The sequence below is a fragment of the Falco punctatus genome (genome assembly GCF_963210335.1).
Source record: "Falco punctatus genome assembly, chromosome: Z".
NCBI lineage: Eukaryota > Metazoa > Chordata > Aves > Falconiformes > Falconidae > Falco > Falco punctatus.
In genome coordinates, this window is record NC_137586.1 from 11584892 (window position 1) to 11603398 (window position 18507).

At 51.0% G+C, this 18507-nt stretch overlaps 1 protein-coding gene across 14 annotated transcripts in view; it reads left to right on the forward strand.

Moving 5' to 3' along the window:
• The window catches only part of RUSC2 (RUN and SH3 domain containing 2), a 62874-nt gene that overhangs the window by 40243 nt on the left and 4124 nt on the right, over positions 1-18507 (forward strand). For 10 of the 14 annotated variants that reach the window (XM_080371421.1, XM_080371426.1, XM_080371422.1 and 7 more), the window contains 8 exons: positions 4776-6854; positions 8666-9451; positions 9956-10156; positions 11336-11479; positions 12572-12648; positions 14672-14846; positions 15784-15889; positions 17204-17250. In XM_080371421.1, coding sequence (XP_080227547.1) covers positions 4883-6854; positions 8666-9451; positions 9956-10156; positions 11336-11479; positions 12572-12648; positions 14672-14846; positions 15784-15889; positions 17204-17250 — 3508 coding nt within the window. In that variant the 5' untranslated portion in view covers positions 4776-4882. The remainder of the gene's footprint in view (positions 1-4775; positions 6855-8665; positions 9452-9955; positions 10157-11335; positions 11480-12571; positions 12649-14671; positions 14847-15783; positions 15890-17203; positions 17251-18507) is intronic. The other 4 variants (XM_080371416.1, XM_080371417.1, XM_080371419.1 and 1 more) reach the window with 4 other exon arrangements.

Below are 18507 nucleotides of genomic sequence, written 5' to 3' on the forward strand. Positions count from 1 at the left end.
CACATTTATTGTTTAAATCTCTGCATGCTTCCTACAGTATTGCATTACATTTTATGGGGAAACTTGGATCTCTGTGTGTTGAACCCTGTGGCCCCACGTATGCAGCTGACAGTGCTGAGCAGAGCCGGGTGTTAAGCTGTCAGTGATGGAACTCCGAAAGCGTGGCTGGGGTGGAAACAGGTAGCGGGGCATGCCTGGAGGTATGTGAGCACCACACCTAACACATCAGCACTTGGAGGCAAGGCTCGTGTTTGCGTGAGCCCCCTCTAATTGAAGGAGAACCTTGCAGGCCAGTTTGGAGCCAGCTCTGATGGCTTCTGCATCTTCTCAGCAGTGTTGTAGAGGCAGGAGGTTGTACTCCAGAAGCTTTTGAGCTGCACCGACCACCCTCAAATTAGCACAATGTCCTCAGTCTTTGAGGGTACAACAGAGGAAGGATTTGAGGGCCTTTCTGTAGCACTCAGCAAGGACTTAAAAGGCATGACCTGCATAACCTGAAGGGCTCAGCTCTGCAAAGTGCTGCATGCCCCTGTTACCTTCAGCACGCTGCCTCCTTTGTTTTGTCATGTGTTTATTTATTTATTTATTTGTTTGTTTGTTTGTTTGTTTATTTATATACATGGGTGTACAAGCATTCATAAGCAATTCCACACTACACCATAGGTATCTCACAAAAAGCATCCTTCTCTGCTCTGTATTACCTTGACTGGATTGAGGGTCCACAGGTAGTGCGATGTCTGGCCCTCACCCTCTCCAGGTAACCTTAGCACCTCCAGAAAGCGCTGACTGAATAAATAGCCCTGTCTCCCATGTAGCAGCAGATGGTGTCATTACAGAGAGGGCAAAGAATTTTCAGATTTGCAAATAAAATGGCTGTTGTACTGATGTGTCTAGAGTCATGGTGCTCCCCACATGCCTCCCAGCCTTTTACTGCCACGATGATGTGCTTTTCTGGGCAGGGATCATTGCTGGGTGCTCTGTTTGCTGTTGTATGTGTAGGACTGAGCAGGATTCAGCACACTGTGAACTTGAGCTATTGCAAATGGTAAATAAGAACGAACTGATTTGGCAAAAAGTATTCAGGTGCAGACTGCCTATCCACATCTGGAAACTTCTGCTTGCAAAGGGGTGTGAGGGCTGTAAAAAGAGCTGATCAAAGCCAGCAGAATGTGAAACTACTCTGCTTGCTGGCTTTTATGCCCCAGTGCCAATCCCAGCCTACCAGATGCTGAATAGGAAGAGGGAGGATCCTTCTACAGTCTTCCAGAATCAGGGAGGGAGACTCAGGGAATGTGTGGCCAGGGAGGGTGCTCTGGTGTTGGGAAGTGAATAATCCCTGTGCTGGCAGTACCATTGCCAACTTCCCTGCATCCCTGAGACAGAAGGATGTCAGGAGATGTGTCCCAAGAAAGAGGAGGGGTATCTAGGGCACAAAGAAGGTCACACATATCGCTAAGGAAGCTGTCAGAATGGCTCCCAGCAGGAGCTGGCTGTGTGCCACCTGTGATGTTGGACAGCAGACCCTTGTGCTGGGAGCAGGCTGTGAGTGCAGGCACAGTGGGCATCTGTCTGCTGCAGTATCTCTGACAGCCAGTGAATCCCAGTCGACCCGGAGAGCCTGTGCTGCCAGTGAAACTAAATAGCTGGGCAGAGTTGCACGTTGCAGCCAGAGCTCCAGAGCGACAGCTGGGAAGTGGCTGTGTGTCAGCTTTCTTGACATTTGGCTGTCAAATGTCGAAGTGTGCCTGTGCAAGCCTTGTCCTTCCACAGCAGCTTCTGCACCAGCATGAAGTGTGTGTTGCTCAGCAGGGCTTGTCAGCAGACCCAGTACTGGTACTGGGAGCCGGCTGCCAAGCAGCCATTTCCCAGCATCAGTGAATGTCGCGACGGAGGGAAGACACAGTCACTCAATATGAGTGATCAGCAGACTTCGTTTATTGTACCTTACAGTCATCTTTTATGCCTTGTTATAATTAGCTCATACATATTACAAAAGTTAAGCTCATTATTGGTTAGTTGCCTAAATACCAAGGCCGCCCCTAGTTTCTCTGCTGTAGTTATCTGTTCCCACCTGCAACATTCTTTTCCCACCAAAACCTTCCTGTTATTGTGTAACAAGAACAGCCAAGGACAGTGTATTTTTGCTTTACTTCAGATAAGCTGAGAGCGATGTGCATTTTTGTCCAGCCAGCTGGACTATGTCTGTGTGACCCTTTTCAGCTAGCCAGTTATCCACAAGTGAAGACCTAGTACTTCAGCAGTGAAGTGTGCTGTCATCACAGTCTGTATCCTCAAAATGATGCTTTTCAAGTGGTTACATTGTGACAACACTCAACATATAGCAAAGCCTTATGGAGAGATGTGATCTAAGCATTGCTGTCACCTACAAAGGCAGTAACAAGGACAGGGGAGGTCTGCATGAGCCCATAGGCACTAGCTGATCAGCTTTTTTTCATACAGTGCTGGGAGGGAGCAGGAGACAGGAGAAATAAGGGCTCCTGCTGCTACATGTTCCATCAGTGGTGCATAAGGTCCAAACCGGTGCATGAACACTGCCCCAGCGTTGAACACCACTTTGAGCGTGTGGGTGTCCTTGGCACAATCAAGAGCTACTGTTACCCATGGTGATTCTTAAACAATATGATCTTGAGAATCCCTGATGTAAAAGATCTCCCCCCAGGCACTGAGCTGAGGACAGACTCATTCCTCTCAACCTCCATGGCAGCAGCTGTGGGAAAGAAGCTAGAGGCTTGTAAGACAGAGGAGCCATTGAAAGGGGAGTAAGGGGTGATATAGGGAGACTATAGGTGAAGGAGAGTTTAGGGTCACACCATAGTCCAGCTAGATGTGGTCCAAGCAGTCCAGGTGACCTCTCTACTTCAGACCCAAATCCTAGGTGAAACATCCCAGCAGAAGCAGACATGAGAGTGAGGGTGCCCCTCGTGCAGGTCTTGTAATGATCTCTGGTGGAGTCTACCAGCAGGCTTCTCTGTTCGCTAACACTGGTGTTAGCATTAACTTTTACATCATTGGGTGTTTACTGTAGACACTAGGTCCATTTTTCATCTTTTTTGGTTTGGTTTTTTTTTTTTTTTTTTTTTTTTTCCTGACAGCATCATCCTGTGTCTGTGAGAAGCACTACTATGCGTGGGAAGTATTTCTTTTGATAATTTTTTTTAGCATCTTTTAATAGCTATTCTCATGCCATGAAGCTGAAAGAACTGAAGTTCCTGATCTTTCTGTGGAGCTGGCTCATTGCTTACGCTGTTGTTCAAACTTCACTTATCCCATATTTCTCAGTTTCCCCCCTGGGCTCCCATGTGCCTTTGCAGCCTGCTCCAAATCCATTTTCTTCCCATAGTCACAAATGCTGGGGTAAGGTAGGCAAAGGCAGATACTGTGAATGCCCACCTTCTAGAGTCTGAAGTGGCAGAAGTCCCAGGGTTCTGGAGTCCAGACAAGTATCACAGTATGCAGTGTCAGGGTGCTGCAAGCACTGAGGATGCCTGGATGGAATACGGGACATGAATTGCTGACCAAGGGTGTTTGGGCCAGGATTTTCAGAGCAAGTGGTGGATCTATGAGAACACTAGGTAATTTTTTAATCCCTTAGGACCATCCTGGATCACTGTTGTATTTTGTGGTTTCTTCCTCTCTTTGCTGCCTTAGCTGCCCTCCAGTGCACTTCTCTGCACTGGCTTCTCTGGCATGTAGAAGGGAAGGCAAGAGGGAACCTCCCTGCAGACTGTCCTGGAGGGCTTGCAGGCTGGACGTCTGGGTTCGACAGGGAAGGAGGAATGAATACGTTCTCCGCTCTCCCATACCAAATGCTGATGAACATGCCCCTCTAGCTTCATGAGAACCTGCTGTTTACTGGACACTGAGGGAGTCGGGCTCTTAGTGCTCTGCCTGTATCGCCCCTGTGGCAGTCTTACTGTTAGGAAGTGCAGCCGGCAATAAGATAAGCAGGTAAGTGCCACAGGTACTGTGGCCGAGTGTCAGGGGACTGTGAACCAGGCACCCTGGATCACCAGAGAGGCCAGTTTGAGCTGAGGCTTAACCATCAGCAAGAGGTCAGCAGAAGGCAATGTTCTGTATGGGACCATCACCAGTGGCTCCCCATGGCCCCACTGAAGTCATCCGCTCCTTTGCAGATGAGAGTCCCTTGTGTGCGTATCTAGTTGCATACTTTGGCACCAGTGAATGAGCTTTAGGGCTGCTGGATGTTGGAGAGGCATGGTTGTTGCTGCTTTCCTGTTCCAGTCTGTTCCTGCTTTCCAGTCTCTGTCTGGACTTGTGTGTCTCTTAATACTGCAAGGCCTGGCAGCACAGTTCAGTGTTTGATCCTTAAAGGAAAGTTCAAGGTACCTAAAGGGAGGCAAGGATTAATCCAGTCCAAGAAGATGTGTGCATTCATCGGAGTGCAGCACTTCATTTCGGACCTGGTGCTGTCTGCGTGTTGTCCTGTGAGTGTATAGTGCCGTCCGTGGTGAGGTCTTCACGTAGCCCAAAGCCTGTGCAGCCCTTTGGCCACTTGAGTGAAACAGTTATTTCAGAAAAGTTTGAGAGGGCCAAGTGGAAGCACAAGTGTTGTCCCAGGAGTCTGCAGGGAGGGGGACGTGCTTGTGATGCTTTCCCTGAAGAAGGACAACTCAGGACCTTGCACGTGGGTACTTGTGCTGACAAGGACAAGTCTTCAGTCAAACCAAGGATGCTTTAAATAGTCACTGCCTTTCCTGAGAGGTGACTTCCTTTGTGTTTTTGTCTCTCTCTAGGTATCTGAAGTTCCTCATGAGAAGTGTCCTCCCTGCCTCTCATGTGAAGCCCTACCTGTCCATGGGTAGCACCAGCTTAACTGATGTCCTGAAGAGCATTCCTCACCATGGATAGTCCACCCAAACTGACTGGTGAGACACTGATTGTCCATCACATTCCCCTGGTGCATTGCCAGGTCCCTGACAGACAGTGCTGCTCCGTAAGCAAAAGGACCAACCCCTTCTGCCAGCCAGAGCTCAGCATTACACGGACCTCTGCCCTTCCAGACAGAGACCTTTCGCAGACTGATTCCTTGCTGTACAGCAGCTTTCTCCAGACCTCCGAAACGCCAGCAGAGGCCTCAGAAAACAAAGAAGGCAAAGCGAGGGATTTGATTGTCCCTAGCATCAGTAAGCGACACAACCCTTTCCTGCTGAGTGAGGGTGAAGACCTCAGCATCTTTGGTGATGACTTGGGTCAAAAATCTTTCCACCTTCACAACTCACTTGTGGCTGGCAAGCCTCCGTTTCATCTGCATGAGCTGACCTTGCCCCCTTTCCACCTCCACGACTCCAACCATATTGTGAAATCCTGGAACATGGCCAGCCGGTCCGGTGTGGTAGATGGGCAAGAGGACAAAATCAGCAGTGACGATGTCCAGCAGAGGAACAATGCGAACAGGTGCCACCAGGGCTCAGAACGCATGGAGCTGGATGAATGCAGCTGCCATCGTGGCAGCTCCTCCACCTTCTCCTTCAATGGTGGTGACCAGGAGTGGAACCAGAACACAGGTGAATCACTGAGGAATCAGGATGCCCTACACAGCCGGACATGCAGCTGTTCCAGCTCAGAGCTCCAGCACTGTCGCTGCTACAGTTCATCAAGTCAGTCTGAAGTGATCGACCAACAGATGGGCTACATCAGCGACTCTTCCTGCAACAGCTCTGACGGGGTGCTGGTGAACTTCAGTGCTCTCTACAACAAAATGAATGGCCATTCTCGATCTAACCTGAATTCAGCCAACCTGTCCTGTGACTCTTCCTTCTGCAGCCACTCAGACACAGGAGCTTTTTACCTGGATTTGCATTCATCACCCACAGAATCCAAGATGTCTTGTGAGTCGCATCACCCAGAGAGTTCAGGGAAGGTGTGTGGGTGTCAACACTCCTCCTCACCTGTCCTTGATGCTAACTGCAACTCCTACCACCTCCACTGTGAGCCTTGCACTTCGGAGAGCTCAGACCTCACTGCCTGCTTCCAAAGCCAAGCACGGCTTGTTGTGGCTACTCAAAATTATTACAAGTTGGTCACATGTGACTTGTCTTCCCAATCTTCTCCCAGTCCAGCAGGATCTTCCATAACTAGCTGCTCGGAAGACCATACCAAAGGAAGCCCAGCCCAGCCCACTGAATATTATCTGTTTAGAAGGCCTGACCTGAGACAAGAAGAAAGCAACGTGGAGTGCAGTGAAGAGGAGGCGAAGGAAGGATCCACCCAGAATATGATTGAGGGTCAGGTCTACGTGAACGTGTCGCCACCTAACCTCAACACAAGCCGGCAGCGCTCCAGGAGCTACGATCAGAACCTGGACAGGAGTCCTAGCAGCAGGCTGGGCTCTTTGGAACGCATGGTGAGCTGTCCAGTCAAGCTGAGTGAAAGTCCAGCAATACCCATCCAGAGTTCTCCCCCAAAGCGGGTGACATCTTTTGCTGAACTGGCTAAAGGCCGGAAAAAGAATGGCACCTCCCCACCACTCCGGTCCAGTGGTGATTCCTCCTTGGAGTTCTCTCCTATCCCTGAGACACAGCGGGATTGCCCAAATTTCCTTGAAGAACGAGCTCGCCGCAGCCAGAGTCTTCCACCCATGCCCTTCGTCCATGGCCTGAACCGGAGCTGCGAGGGCTTCTGTTTGAATCACACTTTTGGGGATAGCCAGGCTTTGTGTTCCACCAAAGACTCAGTCGCCAGTGAGAAGGTCCCCAGTGGGCATGGGGCAGGTGAGCAAGCCTCTCTCTCCCTGCTGACGGAGGCAGATGCCCTCTTCTCAGGTGGCTTTGCCGGTGGCCACGGACAAAGAGATGTTAGAGCCCAAGCAGACGGTAAGGAGCCAGACTAGGCAGAATGGAGAAGTAAAAAGAAAGGCAGCTTTTTGGGACACAAGGGGAGCCGCAGAGGAACCAGCATGGCGATGGGAGACTGATGGGAGTCTGTGCAGTTTGTTTCCTGGTCTACCACTCCCTGGGACAGAGCCCTGCTGTGCTTATTTCAGACCCAGATCAGTGCAAGTGTCTTGTCTTTGTATTTCTAAAGCCTCTTGAGGTTTTGTAAACCTCTCGTTTTGTGTAAGGAAGGACATGGCATTAGCACTTCAGTGTCTGTGCAGCCTGGAGGACTCTCTGCCTTCCAGGGCATTGTACTCCCCCAGTCCATGAGAATCACCCGCCTTTAGCTCCTAAGACAAAGATGTGTAGATGCTCAGCGGAGTAATGTTCCCAGCAGGTGAAGGGAAGGGAACCATTGAGGAGGTTTTAGCCTTTCTTCTTTGGAGTTACGTGGGGCAGAGGTGGAGAGGGAAGAGGCAGAGCCAGCAGTCTCCTGTCAGTGCAGGGTCATAGAGCTCCCACAGTCTCTGCCAGGACTTGCAGCATGAGTTCTGCAGAGATTAGAGGAGTGGTGTGCTCCAGCTGAGAGCAGCATGCAAGCAAGCCTAGAGGGTCTGAGAAGGGGCTGGAGGGAAAACAAGCCCTGCTAAAAGCTAGTTATAGGAAGAAGGGTCTGGCACACCCCACAGACAGCAGGTAACACCAGGGCCATGATTGGGATACGTCTTTTGTCCCAAGATTTGCTGTGAGCTTGGAGAGTGGAGGGGAAGCAAAGGAAAAGGTTCCACACCATGCTAGGATGCGATGTGGCTGGTGATCAGGGATCCCAGTCATCCCTGTGTGTCCATCCAGTGTTGTGCGTGTTGTGCACTGAGCACACAGTGTGTCATGCTTCAGCTGTGTCCCTCAGGATATTGTGGCCCCACCAGGAGCTGGAGGCATGCACACATAGGAGATCAGCCCAGCACACTCCTTTAGGACACCCCTGTCCACCATTTGCTGGAGCAGACATCCACTTTCCAGGGTTGGAAGGTCTTCTATTTCTGCAGCAGTGCTAATTTGTCTGGGAACGTCCTGCTTAGGTCTGGTATAGGCAGGGGAATGAAGGGAGCTGTGTGTTCAGAGGGGAGACTGTTACAGGAGAAAGAAGAGGGAGGGAAGGAGGGAGGGGGGAAGGGAGGGAGGGAAGGAGGGAGGGAGGGAGGGAGGGAGGGAGGGAGGGAGGGAGGGAGGGAGGGAGGGAGGGAGGGAGAAGGGGAAGCAAGCAGCCTTTCCGACAGCACCAAGTGCGACGCGGGATGCAGGGCTGTGATGCTATTGCATGCAATGCTTGTGCTCAGCTGGGTGAGATCTCCGCACATGTGGGAGGGGACAGTCCTTTAGGATAAGAAATCTGACGGTACCACAGTGTGTTGGGCCATGTCTTTGTGGTACTGCCAGGGTGGAGAGAGGGTGAAGGCAGGTGCCTGGGGCCATGACTTTGTGCTGTCCTGGGAGCAAGGGATGGGGAAGGGATGTGAAGCTGGTGACCCTACAAGGAGAGACAAGCTCCTGGTGCAGCGTCCTACTCTTCCAGACAGCTGTAAACAGCTGGGAACTCTGCATTTGGGGCCACATGTCTTTACTTTCCCAGTTCATGATGTGTGTAACCAGTTCAGACTCGAACCACGCTGTGTCTCACTGGCCTCTAGCTCATCCTCTTCCTCTCACAGCTGAGACCACACTCCCTTTTGCCTGCGATATGCTGGGCTGATGATGGCTGTCCCTCTGCCTGTCCTCACACTTCGTACCCCTTTCTCTCCCCAAAGGTGGTGGCACAGACAGCAAGCCTGTGGTACGCTACAGCAAGGACCAGCGTCCCACGACTCTGCCCATCCAGCCCTTTGTATTCCAGCACCATTTCAGCAAGCCACCCAAGGCCCGTGCCCTGCACAGCCATTTTGCCTCCAGCCTTTCCCAACTCTACAGCTTGTCCAGCAACCGACCTGCCAGCCAACAGATCTCCAGTTCCCAGTCCTCGGCCCTGGCCACCTCGGCAGAGCAGGCAGCCGTGGCGGGGAGCCAAGCCCACAGCACACTTCTGACCCAGCGCTCAGCAGACGGAGCTGCCTCCCGCAATGATGGCTGCATTAAGAAGCCTGCCCCTGAGACAACCCGGCCGTCCCCCCTCGGGAGTTACTCTCCTGTGCGATGCAACGTGCCTTTCTTTCAAAGCATGGACTCCTCTTCCTCGCCCACGGCAGAAAGAGCTGAAGAGGGCCAGCCCCCCAGAAGTAGGTCTTGCCCCATCTCCGCCAGCCTGCTTCCCACGAGGTCTTCCCCGGCCGTCAGCACCATGCAGCCCTCCCAATCCACCAAAGCTGATGCCCTGAGACAAAAGGAGAACCCCAAGCTGGTTCCCAAGAAGGAGGCACCGCTGGAGCCAAGTCCACCACTCTCAGAGTATCAGCTCCACAGTGGGTCCCTCCCGCCCCTCTCGGTGGGTGGTATGCCCGTGAGCAGAGTGGGAGGCCATGCAGATCCCCACTGGAGAAGTGGCAGTGAGAGCAACAGCTCTGGTCCCCTGAGCAGCCTGGGAATACGGCCTGTCAATGGTAGGTACCCGTCCACCAGGACGTGCTATTCTGGAACATCTCCAGCTCCCTATGGCTATGGCGGTTCCCCATCGTTATAGCCACAGCCCAGGGTGCTGCAGTGCCCAACAGCCCCTACCATCGCTTTGTCTGCAAAAGGAAGCCCTATGCTAAGAGCTTGTCCCTGCAGTCCTGACTCCTACGCTATGCCTCTGGAGAGGGCAGCATGGCCTTCTGCTCTTACAGCACCCCATGCCGCATCCTTGGGGGTGCCCCAAACCTGATCCCTCTATGCCTGCAGCCACGAGGCCACGCAGGCTCCTGCCATGCTCTGCCAGGCTGTGGCCTCTGCCTCCTCCATGTACATGTGCTAATGTCCTGAAACACTGCTGGACTTTTAACTAATGTGCTGTCTCTCTTTCTCTGTCCTTCCTCTTCCTCATCTTCTCTCTCCCCATCTCCCCTCCATGTCCTCCCATCTGTGCATATCCTCCCATCTGGTGCTCACTGTCTGCAACTTCCTAGCGAACCACCTCTCTCCGCAAGCGCTGAAGTGGCGGGAGTACAGGCGGAGGAACCCCCTGGGTCTGGACCGCGTTTCAGGGCTGCCTGGCTTAGCAGGTAGCCTAGACAGGAGGCAGCAAGAGCCTCGTCTGAACTGGGTGAACCCCATCTTTGAGCTCCCTGGCACTCTCAACACCAGCCATTTCCACTGCAAGCTGAACGGTGCGCACCACCTTTCTGCTGGGGGGTCTTGGGAGGTGACCTTGGGGCTCAGGTTCAGCCTGGCTTCATCACTGCTCTGCGGGCTCCGAGCAGGAGGAATGATGCATCTACTCGCAGTGGGGCTGAGGGGTACAAGAGTAAGGTGAAAATTGCCTCACTGACGGGTACAATCTGTGTGGTGCCTCCCCTCTTCTCCATGAGCTGAGACCAGTGAGGTCCGGCTTTGGGCTGGATTGAAGGGGAAAGTGAATGGCCCAAGAGCCTGCTGAGACCTCAGCAAGTGCTCCTGGACTAACACAGGAGCTGTGGCCCTTGGAAATCCCATGTCTGTGCCCCACAGCGTCTGTCCCAACCCTGGCAGCATGCTAGGTGCTGGGCTATAGCTTTCATGGGGCAGCTGGCAGCACTGTAGTGCTCCACAGGACTCTGTCTTCTTGCTTTGCCCTTTATGTCTTCCCTATTCTCCAAAACCTGTGCAGGAAGGGCTAAGAGGGGCAGGCTGCTTTTGGCTGAACCTTTGAGAGCCCTCTGGGGAGAGCAGTGTTGTCTGTCTGTGGGAGGGAGAGCATTCTTCAGGCCAGCCTCAAGTCGAGAAGGGAATTCCACAAAGCTCTACACCTCGCTTTGCCAATCCAGTTTCTCCATCCCTCCTTTATGGGAAAATGCGTAGCACAGGGCTGGGGAATTGACCAGATGGAAACTGAGCACATGAAGGAGCTGCTGCAGAAGTCACCTCTTGAAAACAGAGGCCATCCCAGGGGACAGGCAGAGACATGTAGTTTGTTGCCTGTGGATGCCTCTGTGTGACAAGTAAGGATTCTCTCTGTGCTCTGCTTTCAACCCCACTTGCTGGGGCTGTCCACACAGCAGCCCTGAGAGACTGGTGCAGCAAGGTTTCCCATAGCACCAGGCTGTGAGGTTGAACCTCCCACGGCACCTTCCAGTGCCCATGAGCTCCCAGTCAAGGTGGAGCTAGATGCTGGGTGGACCGTGGGGTTGAACTGTACAGGCTCACATTGCAAACCATTGCTGGGAGAGTAAAAAGCCTGTAGCCTTGCTGTCCCAGCCTTGGACAGGCTGGGGTGAAGACGGCTGCTGGTGCAGGTTGCTTCTGGAAAAAGCGAACCATGTGGGAGAGGCTGTGGTATGATCCTTCTCCCCCATGTCTTGGCCCTGCAGGACAGTCTATGAGGCAACTCCAGCTTACCTACACTGACTTCTTCCCTGACTACTTCTCACTAGCAGAGAAACCCCCTGCTGAGTTCTGCCTCTCCCCAGATGGCAACACAGAGTCCATCTCCATCGACTTGCTGCAGAAGAAAGGTGAGTCTGTGCATCTCTCATGGATGAGAATGTGGTGTAGTGCAGCATGAGACAGTGCTTCTCTTTGTCTCATCTCATCTCTATAGACATAATGATTTCTTTCCCTGTCCTTCTCTACTGCAGCATCATAACTACGTGTCCCCCTGGACTGCTGGCTGTTTCCATGGCAGGTTGTTGTGGTGTCTGCACCATGCAATGTGCCATGGAGTATCTTTGAGCTGCTTGTCCCAGAAAGTGTGATTAGAAAGGATCATTAGTCCACAAGAAAGAGCAGAGAGAGCAGGCAGGCACAGGAGTATGACCCTAAGGCGCAGCAGGCTGCCATCCCTGTCTCAGTATGCAAGGACAGACTTGTGTATCTGCGTGATGTTGCAGATGTGCTAGCCTGACATTTTGTAATTTAGGTAAAAGGTCTAATGGGTCCTACCTGGTAAATTGTTTATATAAAAGAGTGGAAGGAAGGATTTCAAAGCAGGACTAGATATGGCTGTGGTGAGACCCATGCTAGAGGCAGCATTGGGGACTGGGTTGTTGACAGCTAACTCAGTATCATTTCAGGAGCAAGGGATGTGCAGAAGGGCTCCCCTGCCTTTGCCATCTCTGTGTTGGTGATTACTGGAGATGACAGCTTTCCCTTCTTCCAGTTCTGTTCTTGCACTGTACTGATGCAGGTGTCAGATCACCCACCACTGGCTTGTTACTGAACGTCATTACATAGCTTGACAAATGCATGGCTTCTGCCCCGCCACTGTGTAGGATCAAAGCAGCAAAAGACTAATTGCCCCAGTCCTCATCCCTGCTCCCTCAAGGGATGGTGTGTGGAGGTGACAATCCATGTCCTTCGGGAATATTGACAGGGTGTCTTATGCTTCAGCCACTTAAAAAGGTTGTCCTGCTGTTGGGCTGGTGAGTGTTGGAACCTGCAAGCACAGATTTGGTGAGGAGTTTGGAGAAGCTTTGCATGGTTTTGGTAGAGAGGTCACACATTCTGACATGGGCCTGAAATGCCCCTGCCTGATTTTTTCATTGGTCTGTCCTAGGGTCTGTCCTAGAGCCCCTTAGGCAGCTCTCTGACTTGTTCTTTCCCCCTAGGTCTGGTGAAGGCAATCAACACTGCTGTTGACCTGATTGTGGCTCACTTTGGAACCAGCAGGGATCCAGGGGTGAAGGTATGTCTTGCTTTCAACATCATGAGTGACATGGAGAGGATGGAGAAAGATTGCCCCTCCATCCTCTGTAGTCAAAAACTGCAGGGTATCCAGTGAAGGCAGCAGTACCAAGAACAAACCAAACAAAGGCAATGGTACGCCGTGCAGCAGATAATAATAAATTTGTGACAGTTCTTGCTGCCCGATGCTGGGCTGCCAAAAGAGTACATGGAATTAAAGGAAGATCAGAAAAACACAGGGAAGGGAAGTTCATTGAGGTCTATTGAATACAGGGAAATAATGTCTAGCTTAGGTATTCTCTGAGTTGAAAGTAGTTGTAGGCTGTGAGAGTATTAAGGGCAAGTATTATATAAGTTTGCTCTGGTTTGACTCTTTCTTATGTACTTACTTAAGGCTCTTTATAAGAAAGAATACAAGGCCAGCTGGAATTCTGGTCTGATGCAGTACACCAACTCTTTTTTCTCATACAGTACAGAGTTGTGTGTCCCTCCTCCACACATTCCCTGATTCTGTTCTGTCACTGGTGCCAGGACAAAGCAATCTCCCTATTCCCTCGATGTGTCACAGGGCTCCATAATGATAAAAAAGTGCATCACTCATTGCCCATCTGGGACAGGGGGGCACCATCTGTAGTCCTACCATGAACCCACTAGCTTCAGAGTGCATCTGGGTTGTCCGTGGGACTGGCTGTCTTTGGTCTGTGCTCCCCTCCTCTCCCATTTCTGGAATAACACAGAAGCACAGCAAGTTTGCTTCTGTTTGTACCAGGCAGTGTCTGCAGTCCTGTGACACCCAGCGTGTTTGTGGTGCCTCCTCTCAGTGCTGAATGCTCTGCTTCAGGCAGGGGACTCTGTGGCAGCAATGTGACACTGTTTGGACAACAATGACCTGCAGTGCCATCCCCAAGGAGAAACCTCTCTGGGACAGATTCCAAGCCCATTCAGTCTTACCTCAGAGGCCAGGGTAATTTGCCCCTAATTACAACGGTTGCTGATGCAGAGATTGCTGTGCAGCCTAACCGGAGCTGTTGGGATTCCCACAGCTTTTTAAGGCTTCACAGTGAATTCCCTGTTCTCGCATTGTTGGTTTGGGGAATGATGGCAGCTTTCCCCCATTACTTTGCTTACCAGACAGTGCTGTGGTTTTGACCTGGGGTTTCATTATGTCAGTGCACCAAGGGCTGAGCATTCACCTGTCAAAAGGCAGCACTCGTCCCTGATGCTCCCACGCTCCGTGGATCTGACGGGATTATTCCTGACCCAGAAGTTCAATCTCAGTTCAGGGCCTTTGGGGACCTGTGCCAGCTAGCTACTGTAATTCCAGCTCAGCTGCTAAAATCTGTGTGCCCTGAACACCACTGCCTGGGACCACCAACGTGACATGCACGGCCTGAGGCTGACTTGTTTGGGTAGACTCCTCAGCAGCTAAAAGGCTGTATGCAGCAGAATATGCCCCTGCTCTGCTGGTGCTGGGCTCTTATGTGCTCCTCACCTCAACCTGAGCTCTGTCCATCCATTTTGCCCTCACCCGGTTTATTTATAGTAATCCCTAGGAATTACAGCATGGCATGTCACTGAGTTAAGTGTTCCTTAACCCCTCGGAGCTGGTAGTTCCTATGTGGCTTGCTGCTTTCTGGTTCAAAAATAGCAACAAGAAAATCTACAGCAGCAGAAAAATCCCCTACTCTTTTCTTCCTCCAGCAGGACAGCCTTGTTGTACTTGTAGGCAGAACCAGGCATCCCTTATAATTGGGATATCCTCTTCCCAAGTTGGGATATTCTCTTCCTAAACTATTGCCTTGTCCTAGCCTGGGGCAGCCCTTACAGGGAGCAGTCCAGAAGCAGTGTATGAGGCAGCAGGGGTGAAGAAGAGCCTGCCAGTTCAAGGAGCTGCTGGGCGTCATGAGAGACTGGATATTGCCTGCTGGGTGTCTGTAGTAGGCAAGTGGGGCTAGATTGTTTGCATGCATCTATACGTTGTAGAGCAGTTACCAACACTCTCCCTGTTGCCTGTTTTCCTTTAGGCCAAACTTGGGAACAGCTCCGTGAGCCCCAACGTGGGGCACCTCATCCTGAAATACCTGTGCCCTGCTGTCCGGGACATTCTGAGTGATGGGCTCAAGGCTTACGTCCTGGACATGATCATTGGCCAGAGGAGGAACATCCCCTGGAGCGTGGTGGAGGCATCCACTCAGCTAGGTATGGAGGGCATGCAGCAATGCCCGTTACTTTGTGGTACTGCCGCATTATTGCTGGGAGGTGCTAGGGGAAGTTGATTATAAGGTTGGGAATGCAGACTGATACCCATCCATCTCCTGCATGGAACAGGGTGCAGCTTGACCTTCTCTTGCAAGATGGGAGAGCCAGTGCTGTGTTCTGCCCAAATATTTATTGTCATCTCCCCTGAAATTTCCAAATTCTCCTATAACAGGCCCTAGAAATGAAAAAAAGGGGGAAAAAAAATCCTCTTCCCCCCCTCTAAGTTTTCAGGGTGTTTCTAGACCATCTTTAGCCTTGCACAGCTGTTGTATAAGGCGGAATTGTGCTTCAGTTTGGTCTGTAAGAGAATTTGCACTCACAGCTTACTTGGCTCAAGGATGCCCACAACACCTGCACTTGATGCTAGTGCCAGGGTGCACCCTGGATTGTGGCAGTGGCTCTCACTCCTTTCTGAGGTTACAGATGGCAGGGCCACACTGATTTCTGCATCATGAAGAATTTACATGCAGGGCTGGAAAGCCTCCCACCCTGTTTGAGGCAAATCTCCAGCTCTGTGTTTACCTCTGTGATTTCAGACACTCCGAATTATAACCACCTCCCATAATATTCTGCGTACCTGCTGATTTTGAGCCAAGGGCCGTGATTGTCCCTGAAGTCTGGGAGGCAGGTCCTTGCAGTATTGAAACCCTCCCAGAGTTTTGGAGTGGCAGTCTGGGACAGAACACAGCCCATCTCCCTTGTGGAGTCTTAACTGTTGGGATGGAGTGAGCTGATCTTGGTGTTTGGTGGAGGAGCAGTGCATATACAGGCATGGGCACGCAGCCAAAGTCTACCCTCGCCTTGATGCTCCTCCCCATGGTGTCATTTTTGGCTTTGGTGACCACAACTAATCTCAAAGTTTTGTTTCTCTCCATAGGCCCCTCTACCAAGCTGCTGCACAGCCTCTATAGCAAGATTAGCCAGTACACGGAGCTCACCAACCACACCATGAGGTTCAACGCATTCATCTTTGGCCTCCTCAAGTAAGCAGGCTCCCTGGGCTGGCTGCATGTCACTGCCCAGGGCTGGCAGCAGGTGCTGGTCCTTGACTGCAGGCAGGCACAGTTGTCAAAGACTTAAGAACCCTGGGAAGCTGCTTCCCAGTTACAGGTGAGGGAAGGAAGAACCTGTGAGCCTCAAGGATCTCCAGAAGGATCAAAGCCTACCCAGCCAGGTCAGGAGTGAGAAGAGTGGCTGTAGCCCACTGAAGGACATTGTCAGCTTGGTTTAGCCCCAGAACATTAGGTGGGAAGAATCTGTCAGGGTTCATACAAGGTTAGACATAACACATGCATACATTACTCCTGGAAATTCCTACTTACATCACCGCTTTGCGGGCCTTCAGTGAACAAGCATGAGGCTCTGAAGGAGAAATTGCCCTGTTCCAGGAGTCAAGACTGGCTCTTCCAGGTTGGATAAGGAGTGTGCATACTACACTTAGTGTTAAACAGAAGGTGGCAGCAATGTCTTTTTGACGGTGGAGGGATGAGCGCTGCTAGGGTTGTATTTCCCTGCCCCTCTCCAGCGGTCAGAAAGAGCCCTGGCAGTAGCAAGAGTCCCCAAGTTCTCCAGATGTTGGGGGATCCCTGCAAGCAGGAGCAAGCTCTGCTTTGTTCTCCCCACCCAGGGTAGCCCAGGTCTCCCCTCCTGGCACAAGATACCAGCATATTCTGGGCCAAGATTGCAGCAGTAGTCTTATGTTTGTAAATTATTTGCCTCTTCCATGTGAGCCCTTCTCAGAAAAACTAAGTTAAGCCCTGGACCTAGGAGCTAAATGGTGAGGAAGTTCGCTGGAGACATGGTTGTTAGGCGTTAGGGTTGTGGAATGCCTCATGTAAAGCAAACTGGATGGCTCCATGACAATCTGGGTGACTGTGATTAGCGCATGCTAATGAAAGTGAGCCACTGTCCTTTCACTAGGTCTTGAGGTTCACAGGCTCATGCTGTGTAAATAAATGCCCTTTTCCAGCCACACTTCTTTTTGTAAAACAGAAAGGATGAAGGGGATGAATCGATTTTCACTCGTTCTTTCTTTCTTTCTTTCTTTCTTTTCTTTCTTTTTCTTTCTTTCTTTCTTTCTTTTCTTTCTTTTCTTTCTTTCTTTCTTTTCTTTCTTTTTCTTTCTTTCTTTCTTTCTTTTCTTTCTTTTCTTTCTTTCTTTCTTTCTTTCTTTCTTTCTTTCTTTCTTTCTCTTCTTTCTTTTCTTTCTTTCTTTTCTTTTCTTTCTTTCTTTTCTTTCTTTCTTTTCTTTTCTTTCTTTCTTTCTTTATTTCACTGCTTGTTTTCCCTTCCTGCAGTATTCGGTCCTTGGAGTTCTGGTTCAACCATCTTTACAACCATGAAGGTAAGAGCCTGAGGGCTGTGGGCTGCAGTGGGGGACAAATTCTGCACAGTGTAGAGCACAGGAGGGGCTTGCATTTCTTTTGTTATTCTCTCAGCCTGGGCTTCTGCTCTGAGCTGAAGGACCAGAGTATACACAGACCCAATTTACTGGGAAAGTTCCAGGTGGAAGTCCAAGCTCCATGCAGCTCCCTCCAGGTGAGCCTGGCCAGACATGTCCTTCCCAGCTGCAGCTGGTACCGAAGGGTATCACCTCCAATGCAGATCCCTTAGTCTACCCGCAGGAGACCAGATCTAACCCTCTCCAAATTTCTGTGTTCCTTGCTCGGTGCCTAAGAGCTTTGTACAGATGGAGATGTGCACACTTAGCTGAAACCCTTCAGGCATGGGAAATGGAAAGAAATGGAAAGGAAAACCTCTTGACAAAAGCCCAAACATTTTACTGGATATATCTGTTTTTTCAACCAGAAATGTTTCTAAAGTGTGCAGATAACTCAGCAGCACGACCAAGCTGCCTGATGCTTACAAGCAGCATGACTAAGTGCTAAGTGCACAGTGAGACAGACTCAACCTGCTGGATCTCCTGAGAATGCTGCTGCTCAGCCTGTGCTCAGCCCAGGGCCCTGTGCACTCTAAGAAGTCCAGCCCAGTATCTTCTGGCAGATTTGGGGGCTGTCAGCAGACATTTCCCAGGTCTGTGTGTGCAGTCAACACTTCTTTCTGGAGCAGACAGGAGAGCAGACTCGCTGAGCAGTGTGGCAAGAGAAAGCATCCTGGTTTTCTGGAGCAGAAGACCATCTGTTTCAAGACATCATTAAGAGCTGGAAGTGTAAGCAAAAGCTAGGGCTGTCAGGATGAGGAAGGCCAGGCAAAGGGGGTAGAGATAAGGTGCACGTCCTGTCTGTGTTGTATGTTATCTCAATGGGGCTAAATAGCCATAAATCCTGTTCCCAACGTTGTCCCTGGGAGTGAGACCTGACAAGAAAGCTGAAGCATGGCGGCACTGCAGATGTGGTCAGATGAATCATAGAATCATTGAATGGTTTGGGTTTGAAAGGACCTTAAAGATCATCTACTTCCACCACCACCCCTGCCATGGGCAGGGACACCTTCCACTAGACTAGGTTGCTCAAAGCTCCATCCAACCTGACCTTGCAGGATGAAGCGAAGGGTGAATGCTGCAGGTAGAAATACTAGCCCATTTTCTGTTAGGATCCAGTTCAGCCCAGCTGTGTCTCTGGAAAGGCTGTATTCAGCTGCC